Raw genomic sequence first — 21,638 nt, 5'->3', positions numbered from 1 at the left:
GAATTTTCCAAACATTCTACACTGACTATATATTACTTTTTTAACCTAAAAAAAAAACCTTTACAATGTAAAATAATTATATATTTCAACTGAGACTGGAAACATAGAAATGCTTTAGCATATAGTTTATTTAAGAGACTCAAGGTTTTATACCAGACACTGTCACTGGGTGATTTTGGGAAAATCACCTCAAGTAGCTCATTATTCTTTAGAGTAAAATACACTGGTTGGATTAGATTTTAGGGCCCCTTGAACTTTAAAATGTATATTTATTCAGTGTAATACTATATTCTCTGGCTACTGAGACAATTCCAATTTAAAAATAAAATTCACCTTTAATCCTCATTCCTCAAAATATTTTGATGTTTGGAATACATGTAATTTCATTACTATATTTTATTTATACAGTACCTTTCTTTAAGAAAAATCCACAGATATGACTCAAGTGGCATCCTTACATTCCAGGTGAATGGACTGAGTTTTAGAATAACTTGATAAAATCTACAAGAGCTATCATAATAGGGTTGAGACAAATCTCAGGTCCTATAGTAGTTAAATGAACCTTCTTATTATTCACATTACTCTTGGTCTGGAGCTCTGGAGAATAATTACTAATGCCATAGTTTACATAGATAAGTAATTTCTTGGAGAAAGAGTATGAAAATATCTGCACAATCTTTAAATATATGACAGTAACTTAGTGGAATGGGTAAGAGCGCTGGCTCTGGACTCAGACTACCTTACCAACTGTGAAATCTTCCACAAATTACTTCACATTCCTTAGCTTCAGTATCTTCCTCTCTAAAATGAGGATAATAATAGTTCTAATTCTCAAGGTTTTTATAAGAAACAAATTAATTGAAATAGTAACTATAAGATGCTTAGCATATTGTCTGCTGTAAAGTGGTATTATTATTTTTTAGTCTTTACTGCTTTATTCAGAGTTAGAAATACATTTTAAGAACAGTTAGCTGTATAGTATATTACATTGTGAGGTTAAAATTAATGTTGGAAATTTTGAGTACTATTATTATTTAGCATTCAAAAATGTACAATATTTTAAAATATTAGGTCATCTCAAACTAGTATGTTTTTCTTACGTTGCTCAAAAACTAAAAAATACTATATATATGTAAATATTGATGCAGTGTTATAATTATATCATTCTAGGGCTACTTATGTCCAAATGAATTTATTGCTACTCAAGGTCCATTACCAGGAACAGTTGGGGATTTTTGGAGAATGGTGTGGGAAACCAGAGCAAAAACATTAGTAATGCTAACACAGTGTTTTGAAAAAGGGCGGGTAAGTTATTTGAAAATCTTTTCACAAAACTTTTACAATTCTGTTAATATATGTGTGACAATTTTAGCTAATACTTTGAGTCATCAATGACTTGGACATCTATAAAGCAGTTTTATCTTAGCAGTGATAACTGTGATATTTTACACACACACACACACACACACACACACACAAACGTATCTATATAAAACAATGGTTCTTATGACTGGTGACTCTTTTCTGAATACAGATCAGATGCCATCAGTATTGGCCAGAGGACAACAAACCAGTTACTGTCTTCGGAGATATAGTGATTACAAAGCTAATGGAGGATGTTCAAATAGATTGGACCATCAGAGATCTGAAAATTGAAAGGGTAAAAAAAAGGAGGGGAAGTCAAACATGATATAAAATATGAATGTTCTAAATGTCTAAAGTAAAATTAATTTCTAGACATATTGCTTGATACCTGTATATTCAATAATGCTTTTCTATTATTTTCAAAATAGAAGTTTTGAATTGGCACCTGCCTTCAATATCTACGTCACTGTGTTTAATTCCAAATTATATAAAGTTCATATTAACCAGTTAATATCAGATTCTTAGGTAGACAGGGGAAGAAAAAGGAGGAAACAACTAGATCACTAAGTTTATCTTATTTTATAAAGAAACTGTAATATCTGATTTAAAACAGGAATTTCCCAAATCACTTATCTCTGTCTACATCCTAATAACTGGATTTTCTGTTTAATCCAGAACCAATACAGAAGCGATAGCATAGGATCCCACTTATATAACGTAAAGGCCTATAAACACAGAAAATGATATAAGGATCTTTATACTTTCTGACATTATCAGATACTCTATACCTGTGTTGTGAATAATTCGTGATTGTGTTTAAGTTGTTAGGTCACAATTGTTCAAAATCTACTACTCTGGTGTTACAAAACGTTACATTATATTTGAATTTAAATACCCTACATTATCATCTGCTTGCAAGCCTTCTCATTGTTTGCATTCATACAGAAAGGCAATTTTCTTTATTGTAGCAATAGTAGAAGGCTTCTCTTATAGGAAATTATGAAAACACAGTTTCTTCTGTTTGGTAAATTGTCATTTTAAAAGATCACCTTGAAAACCTGGCAAGTCAGCTGTCTTATCATGTTTCTTTAATGTCATTTTGTCTAGCATGGGGATTGCATGACCATTAGACAGTGTAACTTTACTGCTTGGCCTGAGCATGGGGTTCCTGAAAACAGTGCGCCTCTAGTTCACTTTGTGAAGTTGGTTCGAGCAAGCAGAGCACATGACACCACACCTATGGTTGTTCACTGCAGGTAAGAGAGATTTTTAGAACCTCTGAACACTAGAAACACTAGAAATGGTACTGAAACTCAGTGTGACCTTTTTATTATCACGACACCATTGATTTTCTGGCAGAATGTTAATGTAGATTCAATCCAGCTTTTAGTTTTCAGATATTTTACTGGTTATAACAAATCAAGATGTAGTTTTATAAAAGGTTAGATGGCAGAGGTAAAATGAGTAATGACTATGTCTAAAAGCAAGGGAAATATATATCCTGGTACAGGAATTTTCCTGAAATCTTGACTGGATTATACCTCTCGAAGGCCTTCAAATTAAAAACAAAAAAATTGTAGCCCATTTTTGATGTGGCTACACATCAAATGGATGAGTGTGGGTATGTAGGATTTTTTTATTTTTACGAATAAACATCTGATCCTTCATTATTTCAACTGATATTAGTCTAATATACTAATTTAAACTTTTTTGCAAAAGCAAGTTTCTAGATTTGACTTACAAAGAATAAAGAAAATGAACTTTAAAATAAAGATCAAATTAAGTGAGCAACCCAAGCATGATTCAGAGTTTTTACAAACTATTCAAATATCTTTCTTTGACCTAGCTTTTTGAACATGATAAATAGAATGTGACCATAAATGAAGATTTTTTCCCCTCTTTATTTTCACTGGTATTTTATACCACTGAAATACCAATACTCCCCCGCAAAAAGAAATAAAACTCACAGTTGTTTAGAATTCAGAGTTCTGGACATATTGATATGATTTATGATTTCTAACATGATATATCTAAGTCAATCTCAACATGAGTTTCGTCAACAGTTGTAGTTTGCAAATTAAAGAAAAAGTGGGTGATAATATACTGTTTTATGATTCCACTTACATGAGGTACCTACAAGAGGTAAATTCAAAGAGACAAGAAACTGGAATTGTGGTTACTAGGGACTTGGGAGAGAGAGAAATGGAGAGTTACTGTTTAACGGGTACATAGCTTCTGTGTGGGATGATGAAAATATTCTGGCAACAGAGTGGTGTTGGCTGCACAAGACTGAATGTGCTTAATGCCACTGAATTGTGCACTTAAATATGGTTAAAATGGTAAATTTTATGTTATGTATCTTTTGCTACAATAAAAAAATTTAAGTAACAATATCTTTTAACCCATTATTATTAATTATAATAATTCCAGAAATTAATTGATGGATAACTATTCTAATGGGAATATACTATAATTAATGTGGTTAAATATGTAAGAAAATATTAATCCATTCAATTTTTAAACTTTTTTTTTTAGAGGAAAAAACTCAGCATGTAATTTAAATGAGTCTACATCTTCCAGGAATATTTTAGATTTTTTAAATTGTAAGAGTAATACACAAATGCTTGCTCATTATGAGATATCTTTTTTACATTTAAAAAGCATATAGAATTAAAAGTAAAAGCCTCATTCTTACCCTCCCAATTCCATATCCCCCCCATATATATAAAATTTTTAACAGATCAGTATATAGTATAAATAGAATAACAGTTTGCTTATAAAGTCAGTGATTGATTTTAAACTGGCATCACTGATGATTAAAACGGATAGTAAGCTTCCTTCAGCTTCTCCATGTTTTACATATACACTGCCACTGGATTAAAACAGTGGATTTAAAAATCCATTAAAAAAGAAAAGTACCATCTCTCTTGTAGCCTCAAAAAGAGTAGTCTCCTCCTTTGTGATTTAAATACATAAAAGAGACCAGAGAAAAAGTATGCTTATATTAATAATCATTTTAAAATATCATTTTAAAACTGTCTACTAAATGATTACCTCCAACCCCAACTTCTCACCTCAACTTTAGACTTATACATTTAACTTCCAGTTTAACCACAACATTCTGAAAATTTGATGTGTCCAAAACAGAACACTTAGCTCAGTCTCCAAACTCCCTCCTTCTCATCCCCATCTTGGTAAACAGCAGTCCACTCTGCTTTGTACAGAAACCCTAGACTCATCTTCAACTCTCTGCTTCCTCTTACATTCCACATCCAACCCAACAGCAAATACTCTGATCCCTGCCCCCCATCACCTCTTCACACACTCTCTCCACCCTGGTCTCCTTGCTTTTCTTTGAACACACAGAACACTCTCCCACTCAGATCTGTTCTCTTCCTGCGCCCTCAGGCTGGAATGCTCCTCTCCCAGGTACCCAGGTGGTACACTCCCTAACCCTACTCAAGTTTCTTTTCAAATATCACATTGTCAGAGAACCTTTCTCTAATGACCCTGTCCTACCCTATCACCTTTTATCTCCTTAACCTAATTTATCTTTCTCCATAGCACTTATTGCGGCTGGGTATATCCTATGCATGTTTCTTTGCTGTGTGGACTACCATTCTCCGTCCTCTAGAATATAAGCTCCATAAGTTCAGGGACTTGATAATGTTCACTGCTGTACTGCAGATGCCTAGGACAGTGTCTGACACTCAAAATATATTGAATGATGTAATGACTGATTACTCTGTTCGGGCATACACGTGTCTGTGTTATAGTGATCAGATTCATGTTGTAATGCTATTTCTTAGGTTGAATCATAGGTATTGTCGACATTAGAATATTTTTCACCTACAAAGATGGCAGTTTCGTGATGTTCAAAATGACATTTAAGATTAGGTGACCTTTCAAATGATGTTTTTTTTTTTTTTTCAGATTTACTTCCTATATTAACCATTTAAGTACCTAGGAGTCTTGTCTTTCTAATTGGAATTTCTGAAACAATCCTGTCAGGTTTATCAATTAACAGTTTATATGGAGCACATACCTGTCCTTCAGTATTAAACTAATTTCTTAAAAGGAAATAGCTTTCCAATTTTATTATCTATAGGAAGGAAAAGAAAATTCTAGGGAAGGTGAAAAGAACACATGAGAATCTATCAATGTGATGCAGAGGAAGTACTATATGGGCTAAATATTACAGTTGACATTTTTCATGTTTAGCACTCCTACTGGTAACCAAAAATATATTCAATAAAAAGTTTCTGGGGTTAAGAATTTTCAATGACTTTTAAAAATCTTCCCCATACTTCTCCAACTACAACCCTTAAAAATATTATGAAAGAACAGGGAAAGTCCAACTGGTTAAAAAAAAAAACTCAAATATTTGACAGAGTATTTAACGATAATCATCTTGCTCTGTCTAAACAGTCTTGGGAACAATATAAATCCAAAGAAACTCCAAAGAAAATCTACCTTCAATAACAAAAGAAACTATTTATAATTTATTGCTATCATAGTTTATTTCCTTCATCACAATCAACATAAACAGGCTTTTTGCTGAATAATTTGCATGTAATTTCACTCTTCCTGCAGTGCTGGAGTTGGAAGAACTGGAGTTTTTATTGCTCTAGACCACTTAACACAACATGTAAATGATCATGATTTTGTGGATATATATGGATTAGTAGCTGAACTGAGAAGTGAAAGAATGTGCATGGTACAAAACCTGGTAAGATATCTAAAACTTCAAGCAGTTATCAGCTCTAGAATTTCTGCCTGGAAGGATCTTAGTGGCAGTGATCTGGTTAGACATGGCCTTGAACTATATTAGCAAAGCAGACATTCTCTTTTCCTACGTTATAAACCTCTGGGTGGGGGCAGGGTCTTGGGGACGGCAGCTGATGGGGATTATAGGAGAACCGAAACCCACATGCCCTAGTTATCCTTCAGCACTGTTACTGACTACTCATCCTACCCTGTTTATACTGATAGGCATATAGAAAATAATTCATTAAATGGATTTGTCTTTAGCCTTTGGGAAGCTTAGAAAATGAATCAAATTAATTTCTTTTGTAAACATGCTAGAAGTTGTATTTGGGAAAAGTTTATTAACTGTTACAGGTTTCTATGTATTTCACTTGTCCATATTTATCCCTTTTTATTATTAGTATTAATTATGTTTGTTATAGCATGTCATCAACCAACTAACTGGGAGTTGTTTGTTTTGTTGTTCTGGTTTGGACGTAAAAATATTTTTAAAATATAGATTTTTGTCATTAAAAAAATCATACGGTAGGGGGCTTCCCTGGTGGCACAGTGGTTGAGTCTGCCTGCCGATGCAGGGGACACGGGTTTGTGCCCCGGTCCGGGAGGATCCCACATGCCGCGGAGCAGCTGGGCCCGTGAGCCATAGCCGCTGAGCCTGCGGGTCCAGAGCCTGTGCTCCGCAACGGGAGAGGCCAAAACAGTGGGAGGCCCGCGTGCCGCAAAAAATAAAAGTAAAAAAAATTATACAGTATAATGGTAATGAAACTAAAAACCCTGTTGAGTGTCTAGTAGGTTCCAAGTATTATACTAGATCCTTTACATGTATTATCTTATTTAATTCTTTATTTGTAAGGCAGGGCCAACGAAACTAATCAACAGACTAGGTATTATGGTCTCTGCTTTACAAGTAGGGAAGCAGATGTTCAAGAATTCAGTGATATTTAAAGGTCAGAGCTAAAATTCAAACCCAAATCTGTCTAACTATAATACATAGGATGTTCCTGTCATATCTTTGGATTGATATTTTTATGCTACAGAGAGATTTGTCTCATAATAAATATACAGTTCTTCTGTAACGGTATTTTCCAGGGTACCTACTAGAAAACACAAGTGGCTTTACAGTCATTAAAGGTGTGAGAAAACAGGCTCTTTGCTAAAATAAGTTTGAGAAAGAATTTCTTAGAATTACAGCCTCTATGCTAATGTGCATTGACAATTATAAATACAGAGCCCTTGTGGACATTTCCCAGACTTATATGACTATGAAATCCTTGAACACTTTTTGACCCCAAAACCTATAATGCCATGATGTCATGGAACATTAATGTTCTTAGGAAGATGCTGCTCTAGACCAGAGACATCCAAACTTTTAGGAACACACATCCCTTTCAGGAGAAATGTTTGAGCATTCAACTCCAATACATATATATTTATTCTTAAAATGTAGATTGTGCAGTTATGTAAATTATAAAGCGTACACAAGAAATTGAAAAACATGAGATAAAGGTCAAATAAGCAATTCTGACAACCTTGCTAATACTGGTGGCTTCATATTATCATAAGGTATTTTCAAAAGATAAATACTTAGCAGGAAATAATTGTTTCAATAGTGGTTTTAAATGCATGTTTTAAATTCTTTGTAATTTTTTTAAAAAGTGATCTAGCTTTTTGTCAGATCTGATTACACTGTTGTTGCTTTCACCTCACAGCATGGCTCTAAGACAGTTATTCTAGGAGCATGAAAACTGTCAGCACTGCCATTTTATTGTCATTCATTGGTGCTTGCCTGACAGATCTTATCTTTAATCCACAGTCTCTTTGTAGGAATCTTTTTAAGCCACTTCAATTATGTGATGGCTAGGTAAAACTAGGTACTGTAATCCATGTGCATTCCCTTATATGCTGAAAGGGAGCACATGAGTGAAGTATCACTCTTCCCTTAGGAAACTTCAGAAATGGACTTCAACTTGTGGCCAGGCTTGGCTTCATGGGTATGTAGCCTATGCAGTCTCACGGGTCCCCACGCTCAAAAGGGCCTTGCACTCGATTTAATGTTTGCTGACACTGTTTTGAAAATCTTTAATAATTTTTAAGGAAGGAAACTCGTATTTTCATTTTGTAGTGGGCCCCACCAATTATGTAGCTGGTTGTTATCCAAAGATCTTTTAAGGGCTTCAAGATCAATACGACCATTAATGATTATTAAAACCAAATTATTTTTAGTTGAGAACAAGAATAAATAGCTAGCATTTTCCTCCCATGTCCCTGGGTGTACACATGTGCACTGGTGATCAATGTTCTTGGCATTGATCGAGATTGGTTGGCTCTCTAGGATAGGTTAGAGGGTGCAAATGATTGGGATATTTCCTTGTAGAGACTAGATTCGGTCTTCAAATTATAGAAGTCGAATTTTGTCATGCTCTACAATTTTGTGGAACCAAACTTTGTAAAGAGTGTGTTCAAGCATGCCTGTGAATAACTGCACACAATTTAGTATTCAGTATATGCTATAAACTTCATACATTATGCTGGAATAACCAGCCAGAGGAAAATGTTGCAGGTTGGGTAGGGGGATGAAAAGAGCCTGAATTTTGGTGTCAGAGAATTGAGTTCAGATTCCAGTCCTGCTAATTGCTGGCTTTGTGACTTTGTTTAATGAACCTCTCTGAGTTATTTCTCTTTTGTAAAATAGCTGTGTTACACTTTTCACAAGTCTATTGTAAGTATTAAGTAAGAGAAGGTATCTAAAGCACCAAGCATGCAGTAAACGCCCAGCGTGCAGTAAAGGTCTGACAATATAGTTGTGCCGATCGCTTTTTAAGATAAAAAGGTGGCAGTTCGTTAAAATCCTGATAAACACTTACTGAATCAATAGGTAGAAGTCATGAATATTAGTTGGCATGTTTGAAATAAGTACATCTTCATCGATATTCAAGGAAAGTATAGGGTTTCCCTGGTGGCGCAGTGGTTAAGAATCCGCCTGCCAATGCAGGCGACACGGGTTCGAGCCCTGGTCCGGGAAGATCCCACATGCCGCGGAGCAACTAAGCCCGTGTGCCACAACTACTGAGCCTGTGCTCTAGAGCCCGCGAGCCACAACTACTGAAGCCCGTGTGCCACAACTACTGAAGCCCGCGCACCTAGAGCCTGTGCTCTGCAACAAGAGAAGCCACCACAATGAGAAGCCTGCACCCCGCAACAAAGAGTAGCCCCCACTCACTGCAACTAGAGAAAGCCCCTGTGCAGCAGCAAAGACCCAATGTAGCAAAAAATTAAATAAATGAATACGTAAATTTATTTAAAAAAAAGTATAGGTAGCCCTTCCATAGAGGTTATAAAATTAAGATACATCCATGTTTACTAAATAATTAGCCTCCATTTTGTAAACGATATAAATCACAATTCTCAGATCCTCGCTTAAAATGTGGTACTCCAAAGCTCTCTTTCACCGGACTTTGTTCCTGGAAGCTATGCTCTTTACTGTCTTTTCTCTGTGATGAAAAAAAGGAAAATGACCACACCTTGGCTCCAGTCCTTATAAACCAGCATTGCCTTGCACAAGAGTGGTTTCTTAGTTTCTTCTCTTGCACTTGGGAATGATTCCAATTTCTGTGAAGAATGCTGTCTCAGCACATACACAGTGGCCATGGCCAGGGGTGGGGAGGTGGGAACCTCAGCAATATATCACCACTAAAAGACACCAGAGGGCCCAGACCCTGGAGAGAACCTAAAGTTCTTTCACTGTCTACCAAAACACAGTTCATAGCAGCCCCAGGAGATGTGAAAGAGCTTTCTGAGAGATACTCTGCAGTGAGGTAATATCCTGAGCTACTATTCCTGCCTGAAAAAAGGATTAATCTGGATGAATCCCTTTTCTGCTCTGGTTCTCTTGAAAATAGACTGATGTGAACTCCTGAGGTAGAAGAAAAAAGAATAAGATATTTTTGGTGCCTAATTTTTTGCCACCAACATATATACATGGCTGGCCTTAAATCTCACAACATAGCTTTCCTGATCCCCCAGATGAGGAAACTGAACATCAGAAAAGTTTAATTCTTAAGGTAACAGGACTATCTAGGGTAGAAACTGGAACTGAACTCTTCACTGCCTCTCTGGCAATAACACACCACGGCAGAGGGATCTTGGAAAATGTAGTACTGCCCTGTGGAGCTCAGCCTGCCCTGCTGGCAGAGTTTACACCCATCATTCTTTCCAGTGGAGAAAGATGAGATTGGGACAGTTAGAAGTTTCACATATCAAATGTGACTTCAAATTCAAATGTGTTTTTTTTTAAATACCAGAACTCATAAACTTAAATGACTGTTGTTTTCAAAGAAATTATACCATGTCAATATTATTTCTGTCAATAATGTTATTCATTGTGCAGTGCATATTTTAAAATACTCATTTGGAATTACCCTGAGAAGAAATTTAACAGCAATTTCAATAGAATTTTTATTACCTTGTAACAATCCTTCATTTCTTACCAAAACTGAATTATGTAACTTGATCATCCACCTCACAAACTTGATCCCTAATGACTTCTGAATGTTCCCCCAATCAAGTCTGTCCTGAAATGGTAAAGATCTGCTAACTGTGAGAATTAAATGAGGCTAAGTCAACATTCATTACGCAACTACCACATTCCAGGCACTATTACACACAATGGGAATAGAGCAGTGAATATGACAGAGTTCTGTCCTCATAGAACTGACAGTGATGAGATGTGTGTGGAAACATTTTGTAATCCACGAAGAAATAGGTATTCCTAATAATGACCAACAATCTCTAGAGACAGTTTCAATAGTGAAGTTCCAAAAAGGTTTTGAGGTGTAGTAGCAATAGATATGAATATAATTTCTTAAGATGGTCACTTTAGAGGACATTCTATTTAAATCAGTTGTCAGTATGTGTGTTTGTGTGTGTGTGTGTGTGAATCTTAAACATTTGGTTATATTCCTTTAACTTCAGGTACCTTCCCTATGTAAAAATGAGGGTGCTTTTCTATGACTGTAACCTTAACTACCTTTGGGAAAGTCCAAACCCAGAAATGCTAACAGGTTATTGAATTATATTGAATAAACTTAAAGAACCCAGATGGTATTGAATTTCATCCTAACTTTAGATGAAATGTTCGGAGTCCTGCCTTATATTTACAAATAGAGACCAGATCCTTGACATTAAGTAGGCCAAATGTTGGGTGATTAACAGAATTGTTAAATATTTTAAATATGTTGATGGTGTGTAGATATGCTCAGTCACAGCTTTTGAAAGTAAATTTAGTATCTGCATTCCAACAGCCATTCTAACAAGAAAAATATTTATAAGAAAAATTACTCAATTATGCCTAACAGGAAAAAGGAAACTTATAAACAAATTTAAACAATATAATTTGCTACTTTTTAAAATTACAGAAAGAAAGAACATATGAACACTTAGTATTTAATGACAAGTATTTTTAAAAACTGGAAACTACAAAAAGCCACAGGAATTTAGCAAATCTTATGTTTGAAATGATAAAAAATCATTTATATTCATGGTAAATTCTGTGCCTCTAACTTAGCTATTTAACATTCGTTGAGTTCAATATTACTTTTCACTGTAAAAGTATAGCCCCCCCCCCCGCCCCCATATAAGAAAATCCCTACCCCGTCCATTTATTTAACCATCCTTTCTTTGGTGTCTAGGCACAGTATATCTTTTTACATCAGTGCGTTCTGGATCTCTTATCAAGTAAAGGAAGTAATCAGCCCATCTGTTTTGTTAACTATTCAGCACTTCAAAAGATGGACTCTTTGGACACCATGGAAGGTAAACAGAGGCAATGTATATCAATTTACTACTAGTTTACCACCTATAGCAGAAGCATTAATTTAATAACAACCGTATGTTGAAAATGTTTTAGAAGCTTGGCTGGCACACATATCAATTCTTTAATTTCTCTCTAATCCAAGTTAGGATAATAGCCTTTCCAGGTACACTGTATTTTTGTCATGAAACATTTAAATCTTTTGAACTGTTAACTTCAATTCTCTCTTGTGACATGTTACTTTATGTTATAGGTGATGTTGAGCTTGAATGGGAAGAAACCACCATGTAAATATTCAGACCAAAGATTACAACTGGAAGATATTTTCAAATCCCAGGGGCCAAAATACCCCCTTACTCTTCTGAATTGAAATGTGCAACCTTAAATAAAACTCTATGCTTCCCTTACTGTGCCTTACTAAATGGACTGACATTTTATGAATAGTTCTAGGAAATAGCTAATTCAGGATAGTTATCTGTTTTGTACAGAATAAATATTATACATGTAAAATGTTTAAGAAGAGATATCCCAGAGATTTTTGAAGCCTTCTATATTTTGGGAATGAGCCAAATATAAAATTATTATTATATTTACGTTAATGTTTCAATGTGAATTTTCCCTACATATTGGATTTGATCTTGAACAAAAGTTGTAAATGTTGATTCAGTAGTGTTATTTTGGCCTCCAGGGTGTTGACTTTTCTCGTGGATAACTTCCAGGACTGTCATAATGATCTGTACTTCCATGTATGCCCCTGTGTTTTGAATCCCCTGTTTTATGAGTGCTGAGATATCATCTCATGATCTCGAACAGCTGAACAGTAACCCCCTGACACTGCTGGGATTACTTAGCCTTTATACAACACACAGTAGCTCTTCGGGTACACTTAGGGCTATTTCAATTGCACTGTAATCTTCAGTTTGAAAAACAAAAGGAAAAATTAAACAGTGCAATTGCTCATGTGAAGTTGTCGAGTACTTTTGTAGCCTGTCTGCATTTGTACATTTTGAGGAACAAGCTGTACCACTATATTGTATATTTGAATACATAGTTAAATGTATCAGTATTTGTCCATTAGATATGTATGCAACCTAATAACAATTTTGAAGGGTTTCTTCAGCAGAAATGCGTGAAAACAGTAATAAAAATGTGATGTGTTACAAGGTCATAAACCAATGATGTGCTGCTGTGGTGCCAACCAGAGACTTCTGAATAGATTACATAAAACGGTCTTTATTTCATTTCCCAAGGTTGATTATTGAGGAGTGTATTAGGTGGAACTGAACACAAAGAAATTAACCAGACTGTAGCAAATTAGAGATTTTTTTTAAAAGCAAATAATTCACCCTCCTTTTTGTTAGACAGTAACAATGTACAAAGTAAGTTTTGAACTATATGAAATTATTTTGTCATAGATTTCAATTAAGGGTCATAAAATAGTATTAATTATTTTATTTCTTTTATGGTAAGAATCATATCTTATACTTATTTCTGCTGGAATATACATATAGAAAAAGTGATGGCCAATAAAATTGAATTTTAAGGAACTGAGTCACTTTGCAGCATGATTTCAGAGGTCCTTATAAACATAAATTTGATTTTGTATCACATATTAAGATATAATTAATAATTATCTTAACATAATGAAGTATAAGTACAATACAGTAATATAATGTGGTATAAATAATTAAGACATAATAATTTCCCAAGGTATCCAAAGATAGTAATTTTAAAATCGAATTTATTATGCAAGAAATTAAATCCTTTAGTCTTACAAGCAATCCTGCTTTCTGTTTTTTATGGCAAGGGTGTGTAAATAAATACAATCCATTAATGTTCCAACCAAAAAGTTTACTCTATAGAAAGTTACAGAAAACAATAAGAAATGATGAAAACTCTGAAAGATTCAAGTTTGAGTGACAAGGTCTTCAGTTTGCTTCACGTGTCAGTCATTGAAAATGAGTGGTAAGCCAGTACTTATTAATGTGGGTTTTTGTATTCAGGGAAGACAGATAACAGCCTGTGGAAAGTACTGGTGAGTCTACTTTTAAATGTATTAAATGGTGAGAAAATAAATCCTTCAATCCACAAGCCAGTCCATTTTCTATAATATCTGTATAAAACAGAGAGTACAGAATAGAGTTGACCCGTGTGTATATGCATGTGTGTGCATATAAAAGAAGTTTTAATATAAGGCCTCCTCTAAAAGAGTGCTTATCAATCTTTAATGTGTATACAGATCATCTGCAGACTGTGGCAGAATGCAGATTCTGCTTCAGTAGGTCCAGGAGAGCACCTAAGATTCTTCATTTCTAGAAAGTACTCAAGTAATAATATTGCTGCCTGAGCTCGGGCCATACACTGAATAGCAAATCTCTAAAAGACAGGATCAGAATAATTTTATTTCCATCTGAAATTATTTGAAACATGTTAAAAAAGAATTGTCTTCATTATCAAAAACATAACAAAGCACCTGTTAAATGTGTATAGCTCACTAGCTATACCACAAAACTGTAACTGAAATGGAACTGAAACACATATTAATGTTAACTAAATTTTCTCTTAATTATATTGTGAAAATGCTAGTTCACAGCCAAATTTTTATAGGTGGCTACTAAGTGCAAATTAAAATAACGAGGAACATCTGTAACTTTTTTAGATCAGATTTGTCAAAATACTTTGAAGCATATGTACAATAAATGAGCAACATGTGTTTTATCTGAACCAAATGAAACTGGAGCCTCTCAGAATGGTTTGCCAGAAACGAGAGCAGCTGTGGGTATCACCTCTACTTTCATCCTGCTTTAAAACACAGAATTTTCTTCTTTCACTTTATAGGTGAAATGTGTGATACGACTTTTGAAAAAGCTAATTAAACCTTTCCCTCTTCATAAAGGAGATGGTGATTCACTCTTCACATCTGGTACCAAACACTAGATTTTAAAAATGAAATTTAAGTTCAGCAAACTACTCTACACGTCCATGACATTACTGTGATAGGTCCACTTTTGTAGTTCAACTTTTAGAAAACTCACAGTAAAGTTTTTGATGATGCCAGTAACACAAAATGATCTGAAATTCTCAACTGAATGATATTAAAAAGTGAAAATGTGGGATAAAAAAGTTCATAAAGCATAATCTTAACAAAACAGCTTGCCTTCTTAGCACAAGTAATATTTCATGGTAAATGACATCATGAATATGCATAGAGCTTCCATTTGGAATCAAAACTCATATACCCATCAGTTCATGAAGATGTTCTGAGGAATAGATTAGATCACACATATGAAGGTGTTTCAAAAAGTACAAAGAACTCTACAAAGTTAAGATAATTTTTTACCCAGGTTAGACAGTATGTAATGTTTATCAGTAAGATAATGCACCCCATTATAAGATTGTATTGTATTTGTGATATTAATTCCATGTTTGTATGTCTGTTTCACATGCAAACGTTAAAGAGAAAATTATGGCAGATATACTGATTTCTGCTAAATAAAACCACTGATACTTTGTTTTTCATGAATGATTAAGAGCGTTCTCAAGGAATGTTTGGACTAAAGTGAATAGATAAACAAATAAAAAATTGTGATTTAGAAAACAAATCAAGAAAATTTCCATTTCAGGTGTTTCAAATGGACATACTAAATCACTGTCTACAATACAGTCATTTGAAAATAAAACTAACTTAATAGAAGGTGATGAAAAGCATTATTCTCCCTTGTTAATAAGATTATGTTTCTTTAGAATCACAAGCTTGAATTATTTTAATTTTTACTGAAAGTATTAGATTGAGAAGTCATTTTAGTAACTTATAAACTTTTCAAAATACTTTTACCCCCATCATCCTGATTAATCTTTACAAAATCCTCTAAGATCTGCAGTGTCCCATATTACAGATAAATATAATGAAAGCTTAACAGATGTGCCAGAGACCACATTTAGTGAAGGTGGAAGCTGCATATCATAATCAAGTTACTGAAAGCCAATGATAAAGATAAAAATTTTAAAGGCAACAAAGAAAATAGAGACCTATTGAGGTGTTCAAATATAAGAAAATATGCTGGCTTCAATTCAGACACAATGCAAGCCAACTGACAATGGAATGACATATTCAAAGTGCTCAAATTACCTCCTAAACCTGATTAAGGGCAAATACAAAAGAACTAGAGCTAACGTCATGGTGAAATATTAAAGGCCTTCATCCTAAGAGCAAGAAAAACGCCCACTTTCACAACTTATATTCAACACTGTACTGGCGTTTCTAGCCATTACAATAAGGCAAAAAAAAAAAAAAGAAAGAAAAGGAAGGTTTGTAAATGAAGAGAAAAACTGTATGAGTAGAGAGTATAATTATGTATGAGGAAATTCCTGAAAAAGCTACAAAAGAGAAAAAGCCACTAGGTATAATAAATAGCTTTAAAAAGGTTACAGGATACAAGATCAAGATACAATCAATTTTATCTCTACATATTAATCAATGAACTGGAAACTGCAATTAAAAATACCATTAACAGCATCCATAAACATGAAATGCTTAGAGTAAATTTAACAAAGTATATGCAAGACTCATACTCTAAAAACAATATTGATGAGAAGAATTAAAGACTTAAGTAAATTTTTTTAAATGCATATCCATGAACTCAAAACTCAATGTTGCTGAGAAGTCAATTCTCATACTGATGTATGGATTAAATGGAATATCAATCTTAATCCCATAAGGCTTTTTTTCTAGAAATCAATAAACTTGTTTTTACAATTTATATAGAAATGATGCAAAGGATCTAGAATAGCCAAAACAACATTCAAATAGAACACAGTTGAATGACTTATACTACGCATCTATGGCATTTCCATTAAAATAAAAAATAGAAAGTAAAAAAATAAATTCTCACACAGTTGGTCAATTAGTTTTCAACAAAGGTGACAATGTAATTCAATGGGGAAAAGATAGTCTTTCCAATAAACAGTGTTGGAACAACTGGATGCCCATTTGGAAAAACATGAACCTTCATTTCTAGCCCATATGACAAATACAAAAATTAACTTGAAATGCAACACAGATCTAAATGTAAAAGCTAAAACTATAAAGCTTATAGAAAAAAAGTATGAAAATCCTCATGACTTTGGGACAGGCTAAGATTCCTCAGAATATAAAGATATAAAAGAAAAAACTGACATATTATACTTCGCCAAAATTATAACATTCTTCTCTTTAAAAGACACTATTAAGAAAATGAAAAGCCAAGCCACAGGCTGAAGAGAATGGGAGAAAATATTCACAATAAATGTGACAAGATTCAAGTCCTGGGAATGGTATCCAGAATACATATATATTTACAGAATAATACACACACACACACACACAAATATAAATGGCCAATACATGAAAAGGTACTCAACATCATTAGTCATCAACAAAATGCAAATAAAAATCAGAATGAAGTAACCATACTAATAGAATGATTAAAGTTAAAATGACTGGTAATATCAAGTCATCCCACCATGGAATTTGAGCAGCTGGAACTGCATGGTATATGGTACAATCACTTTGGAAAACAGTTTGGTAGTTTCTTATAAAGATAATACCCGGGCTTCCCTGGTGGCGCAGTGGTTGAGAGTCCACCTGCCGATGCAGGGGACACGGGTTCGTGCCCTGGTCCGGGAAGATCCCACATGCCGCGGAGCGGCTGGGCCCGTGAGCCATGGCCGCTGAGCCTGCGGGTCCGGAGCCTGTGCTCCGCAACAGGAGTTTTATTGCTCTGGACCACTTAACACAACATATAAATGATCATGATTTTGTGGATATATATGCATAAAGCATATATATGGATATATGGATATATATGGATATGTGGATATACATGGATTAGTAGCTGAACTGAGAAGTGAAAGAATGTGCATGGTACAAAACCTGGTAAGATATCTAAAACTTCAAGCAGTTATCAGCTCTAGAATTTCTGCCTGGAAGGATCTTAGTGGCAGTGATCTGGTTAGACATGGCCTTGAACTATATTAGCAAAGCAGACATTCTCTTTTCCTACGTTATAAACCTCTGGGTGGGGGCAGGGTCTTGGGGACGGCAGCTGATGGGGATTATAGGAGAACCGAAACCCACATGCCCTAGTTATCCTTCAGCACTGTTACTGACTACTCATCCTACCCTGTTTATACTGATAGGCATATAGAAAATAATTCATTAAATGGATTTGTCTTTAGCCTTTGGGAAGCTTAGAAAATGAATCAAATTAATTTCTTTTGTAAACATGCTAGAAGTTGTATTTGGAAAAAGTTTATTAACTGTTACAGGTTTCTATGTATTTCACTTGTCCATATTTATCCCTTTTTATTATTAGTATTAATTATGTTTGTTATAGCATGTCATCAACTAACTGGGAGTTGTTTGTTTTGTTGTTCTGGTTTGGACATAAAAATATTTTTAAAATATAGATTTTTGTCATTAAAAAAACCATACGGTAGGGGGCTTCCCTGGTGGCGCAGTGGTTGAGTCTGCCTGCCGATGCAGAGGACACGGGTTCATGCCCCGGTCCGGGAGGATCCCACATGCCGCGGAGCAGCTGGGCCAGTGAGCCATGGCCGCTGAGCCTACAGGTCCGGAGCCTGTGCTCCGCAACGGGAGAGGCCACAACAGTGAGAGGCCCGTGTACCGCAAAAAAAAAAAAAAAAAAAAGATAATACCCTATTGCCATATTACCCAGCATTACCACTCCTAGTCATTTATCCAAGAGAAATTAAAATATATTTCCAGAAAAGGACTTGTATTAATAGTGCTCTTAGTAGTTTTATTCATAATGGCCAAAAATGGAAAGAGTCCAAATACCCATCAGCAGGAATGAACGAATAAGTTGTGGTATTTTTTGACAATGAAATAAAATGAACTATTGATACACATGAGAACAGGGAAAATCTTCAAAAACATTATACTGAGTGAAAGAAGACAGATACAAGGGAATGCATACTGTAAGAATCGATTCAGATGTAGTTCTGGAGCGGGTCAAACTAATCTATAGTGATGAAGATCAAATCAGTGTTTACCTGGAGTGCGGTATATGTGTGGGGAATCAACTGCAATGGACAAAAGGCAACTTTAGGGGGGTGAGGAAAGTGTTCTGTATCTTGAATGGAGTGTTATTTATACAGGTATATTCATTTGTCAAAATGCTTTAAGTTGTGTACATACAGTGAATGCATTTTTTCCATGTAAATTATAATTCAATAAAGTTGATTAAAAATAGAATAATGAAAAAATAGTTAAGTATTTACAGAATGCTATTTGTGTTTTTAAAATACAAGTAGTACATATTTTTATGGATTCATTCACTATAGTACATACATAAAATCATAAATGGTAATGTACGTACTGGCATCAGAATCATGGCTTCCTCTGATGTGGGAGGAATGCAGGGAGAAGATGGATTGCCAGGAAATCACGAGGATCCACAAGAGTTTCAAACGCATTTGTAAATTTTGTTTTAAAGTTTAAAGCATATGTGGCAACACAGATTTGTTAAAATTAAATAATGAGTAAAAACTATATTATTCTCTAAAGTTTTGTGTTTGAAATATTTCATAATTTTAAAAGCACAATTTAAACTTTAATAATTTATAACAATGACTTAAATGTTTATGGACTATTTTCACGAATCTATCAAAGTATTTTGCTCTCCTGCCTGAATGAGGGCAATACGGAGAGAAATATTTACTTACTTTGTTATTTATTTACTCCATTCCCAAAGCTCTAAAATCGGTGTCTTAAACATTAAAAATAAAACTTGACATGCTGCAAGTGCTTTCCGCAGAATTCACTAAGTCCTTATTCACTTAGTATTTATAACCAGGTGAACCGCCATGGAAGATATGATGAATTCACTTGCTGTGCTCTCGTACTAGAAAACAGAGCTTCCTCAATTTGAAGGCACCACATTCATAAAGCTGGTGCATGCTAACAGGATCAACATCTACTCCCTGGGCTGTTACATCAGAGTTTTTATTTATTTATGTTTTAAAGAATACACTTACAGTTGCTTCATTTGCAAATATTTTCTCCCATTCTGAGGGTTGTCTTTTTGTCTTGTTTATGGTTTCCTTTGCTGTGCAAAAGCTTTCAAGTTTCATTAGGTCCCATTGGTTTATTTTTGTTTTTATTTCCATTTTTCTAGGAAGTGGGTCAAAAAGGATCTTGCTGTGATTTGTGTCATAGAGTGTTCTGCCTATGTTTTCCTCTAAGAATTTTATAGTGTCTGGACAAAGGATTAATCTCCAAAATTTACAAGCAGCTCATGCAGCTCAATATCAAAAAAACAAACAACCCAATCCAAAAATGGGCGGAAGACCTAAATAGACATTTCCCCTAAGAAGATATACAGATTGCCAACAAACACATGAAAGAATGCTCAACATCACTAATCATTAGAGAAATGCAAATCAAAACTACCATGAGGTATCACCTCACACCAGTCAGAATGGCCATCATCAAAAAATCTACAAACAATAAATCTGGAGAGGGTGTGGAGAAAAGGGAACCCTCTTGCACTGTTGATGGGAATGTAAATTGATACAGCTACTATGGAGAACAGTATGGAGGTTCCTTAAAAATCTAAAAATAGAACTACCATATGACCCAGGAATCCCACTACTGGGTATATACCCTGAGAAAACCATAATTCAAAAAGAGCCATGTACCCCAATGTTCATTGCAGCTCTATTTACAATAGCCAGGACATGGAAGCAACCTAAGTGTCCATCGACAGATGAATGGATAAAGAAGATGTGGCACATATATACAATGGAATATTACTCAGTCATAGAAAGAAACAAATTTGAGTTATTTGTAGTGAGGTGGATGGACCCAGAGTCTGTCATACAGAGTGAAGTAAGTCAGAAAGAGAAAAACAAATACCGTATGCTAACACATATATATGGAATCTTAAAAAAAAAAAATGGTTATGAAGAACCTAGGGGCAAGACAGGAATAAAGACGCAGACGTAGAGAATGGACTTGAGGACACGGGGAGGGGGAAGGGTAAGCTGGGACGAAGTGAGAGAGTGGCATGGACATATATACACTACCAAATGTAAAACAGCTAGTGGGAAGCAGCTGCACAGCACAGGGAGATCAGCTCAGTGCTTTGTGACCACCTAGAGAGGTGGGATAGGGAGGGCGGGAGGGAGACGCAAGACAGAGGGGATATGGGGATATATGTATACGTATAGCTGATTCACTTTGTTATACAGCAGAAACTAACACACCATTGTAAAGCAATTATACTCCAATAAAGATGTTAAAAAAAAAGAATACACTTACAACTGTGATATGAAAAATTTACTTGAAATAGACATAATTTTATTTATTGTGATTACTAATAGCTTTCTTTATTGAATCATTACTATGTCCCAGGCACTCTTCTAAGGATTTTACAAATATTAATTAATCTCCTAACAATTCTTGGAAGTAGGTGCTGTGATTTGCCTTTTGCAGATGAGAAAACAAAAACAAAAAAACAAAAAACGGGTTAAATAACCTGCCCAAGGTTACACATCAAGTAGGTGAAAGAGCTAGAGCTGAAACCGGAAATCTGATTTCAGAGTCTCCAGCATCAGCCACCATATGCCATTGTATTACCCAGAGACCATCAGATAAATATTATCTTTGATCTCACCTACTTGGACGTAGAACATA

At 34.8% G+C, this 21,638-nt stretch overlaps 2 protein-coding genes across 2 annotated transcripts in view; one reads left to right on the top strand and one right to left on the bottom strand.

Annotated features, from left to right (window-relative positions):
• PTPRQ (protein tyrosine phosphatase receptor type Q) overlaps positions 1-13,365 on the top strand; it is a 203,430-nt gene extending 190,065 nt beyond the window's left edge. Inside the window, exons 40-45 of the mRNA XM_060306834.1 lie at positions 1,171-1,305; positions 1,535-1,660; positions 2,473-2,621; positions 5,959-6,094; positions 11,820-11,943; positions 12,195-13,365. Coding sequence (XP_060162817.1) covers positions 1,171-1,305; positions 1,535-1,660; positions 2,473-2,621; positions 5,959-6,094; positions 11,820-11,943; positions 12,195-12,232 — 708 coding nt within the window. The 3' untranslated portion in view covers positions 12,233-13,365. The remainder of the gene's footprint in view (positions 1-1,170; positions 1,306-1,534; positions 1,661-2,472; positions 2,622-5,958; positions 6,095-11,819; positions 11,944-12,194) is intronic.
• The window catches only part of LIN7A (lin-7 homolog A, crumbs cell polarity complex component), a 392,447-nt gene that overhangs the window by 42,608 nt on the left and 328,201 nt on the right, over positions 1-21,638 (bottom strand). The window lies entirely within an intron of this gene.

The sequence above is a fragment of the Globicephala melas genome, chromosome 10 (assembly GCF_963455315.2).
Source record: "Globicephala melas chromosome 10, mGloMel1.2, whole genome shotgun sequence".
Classification (NCBI taxonomy): Eukaryota; Metazoa; Chordata; class Mammalia; order Artiodactyla; family Delphinidae; genus Globicephala; species Globicephala melas.
This window is presented reverse-complemented; position numbering and strand designations above follow the sequence as displayed.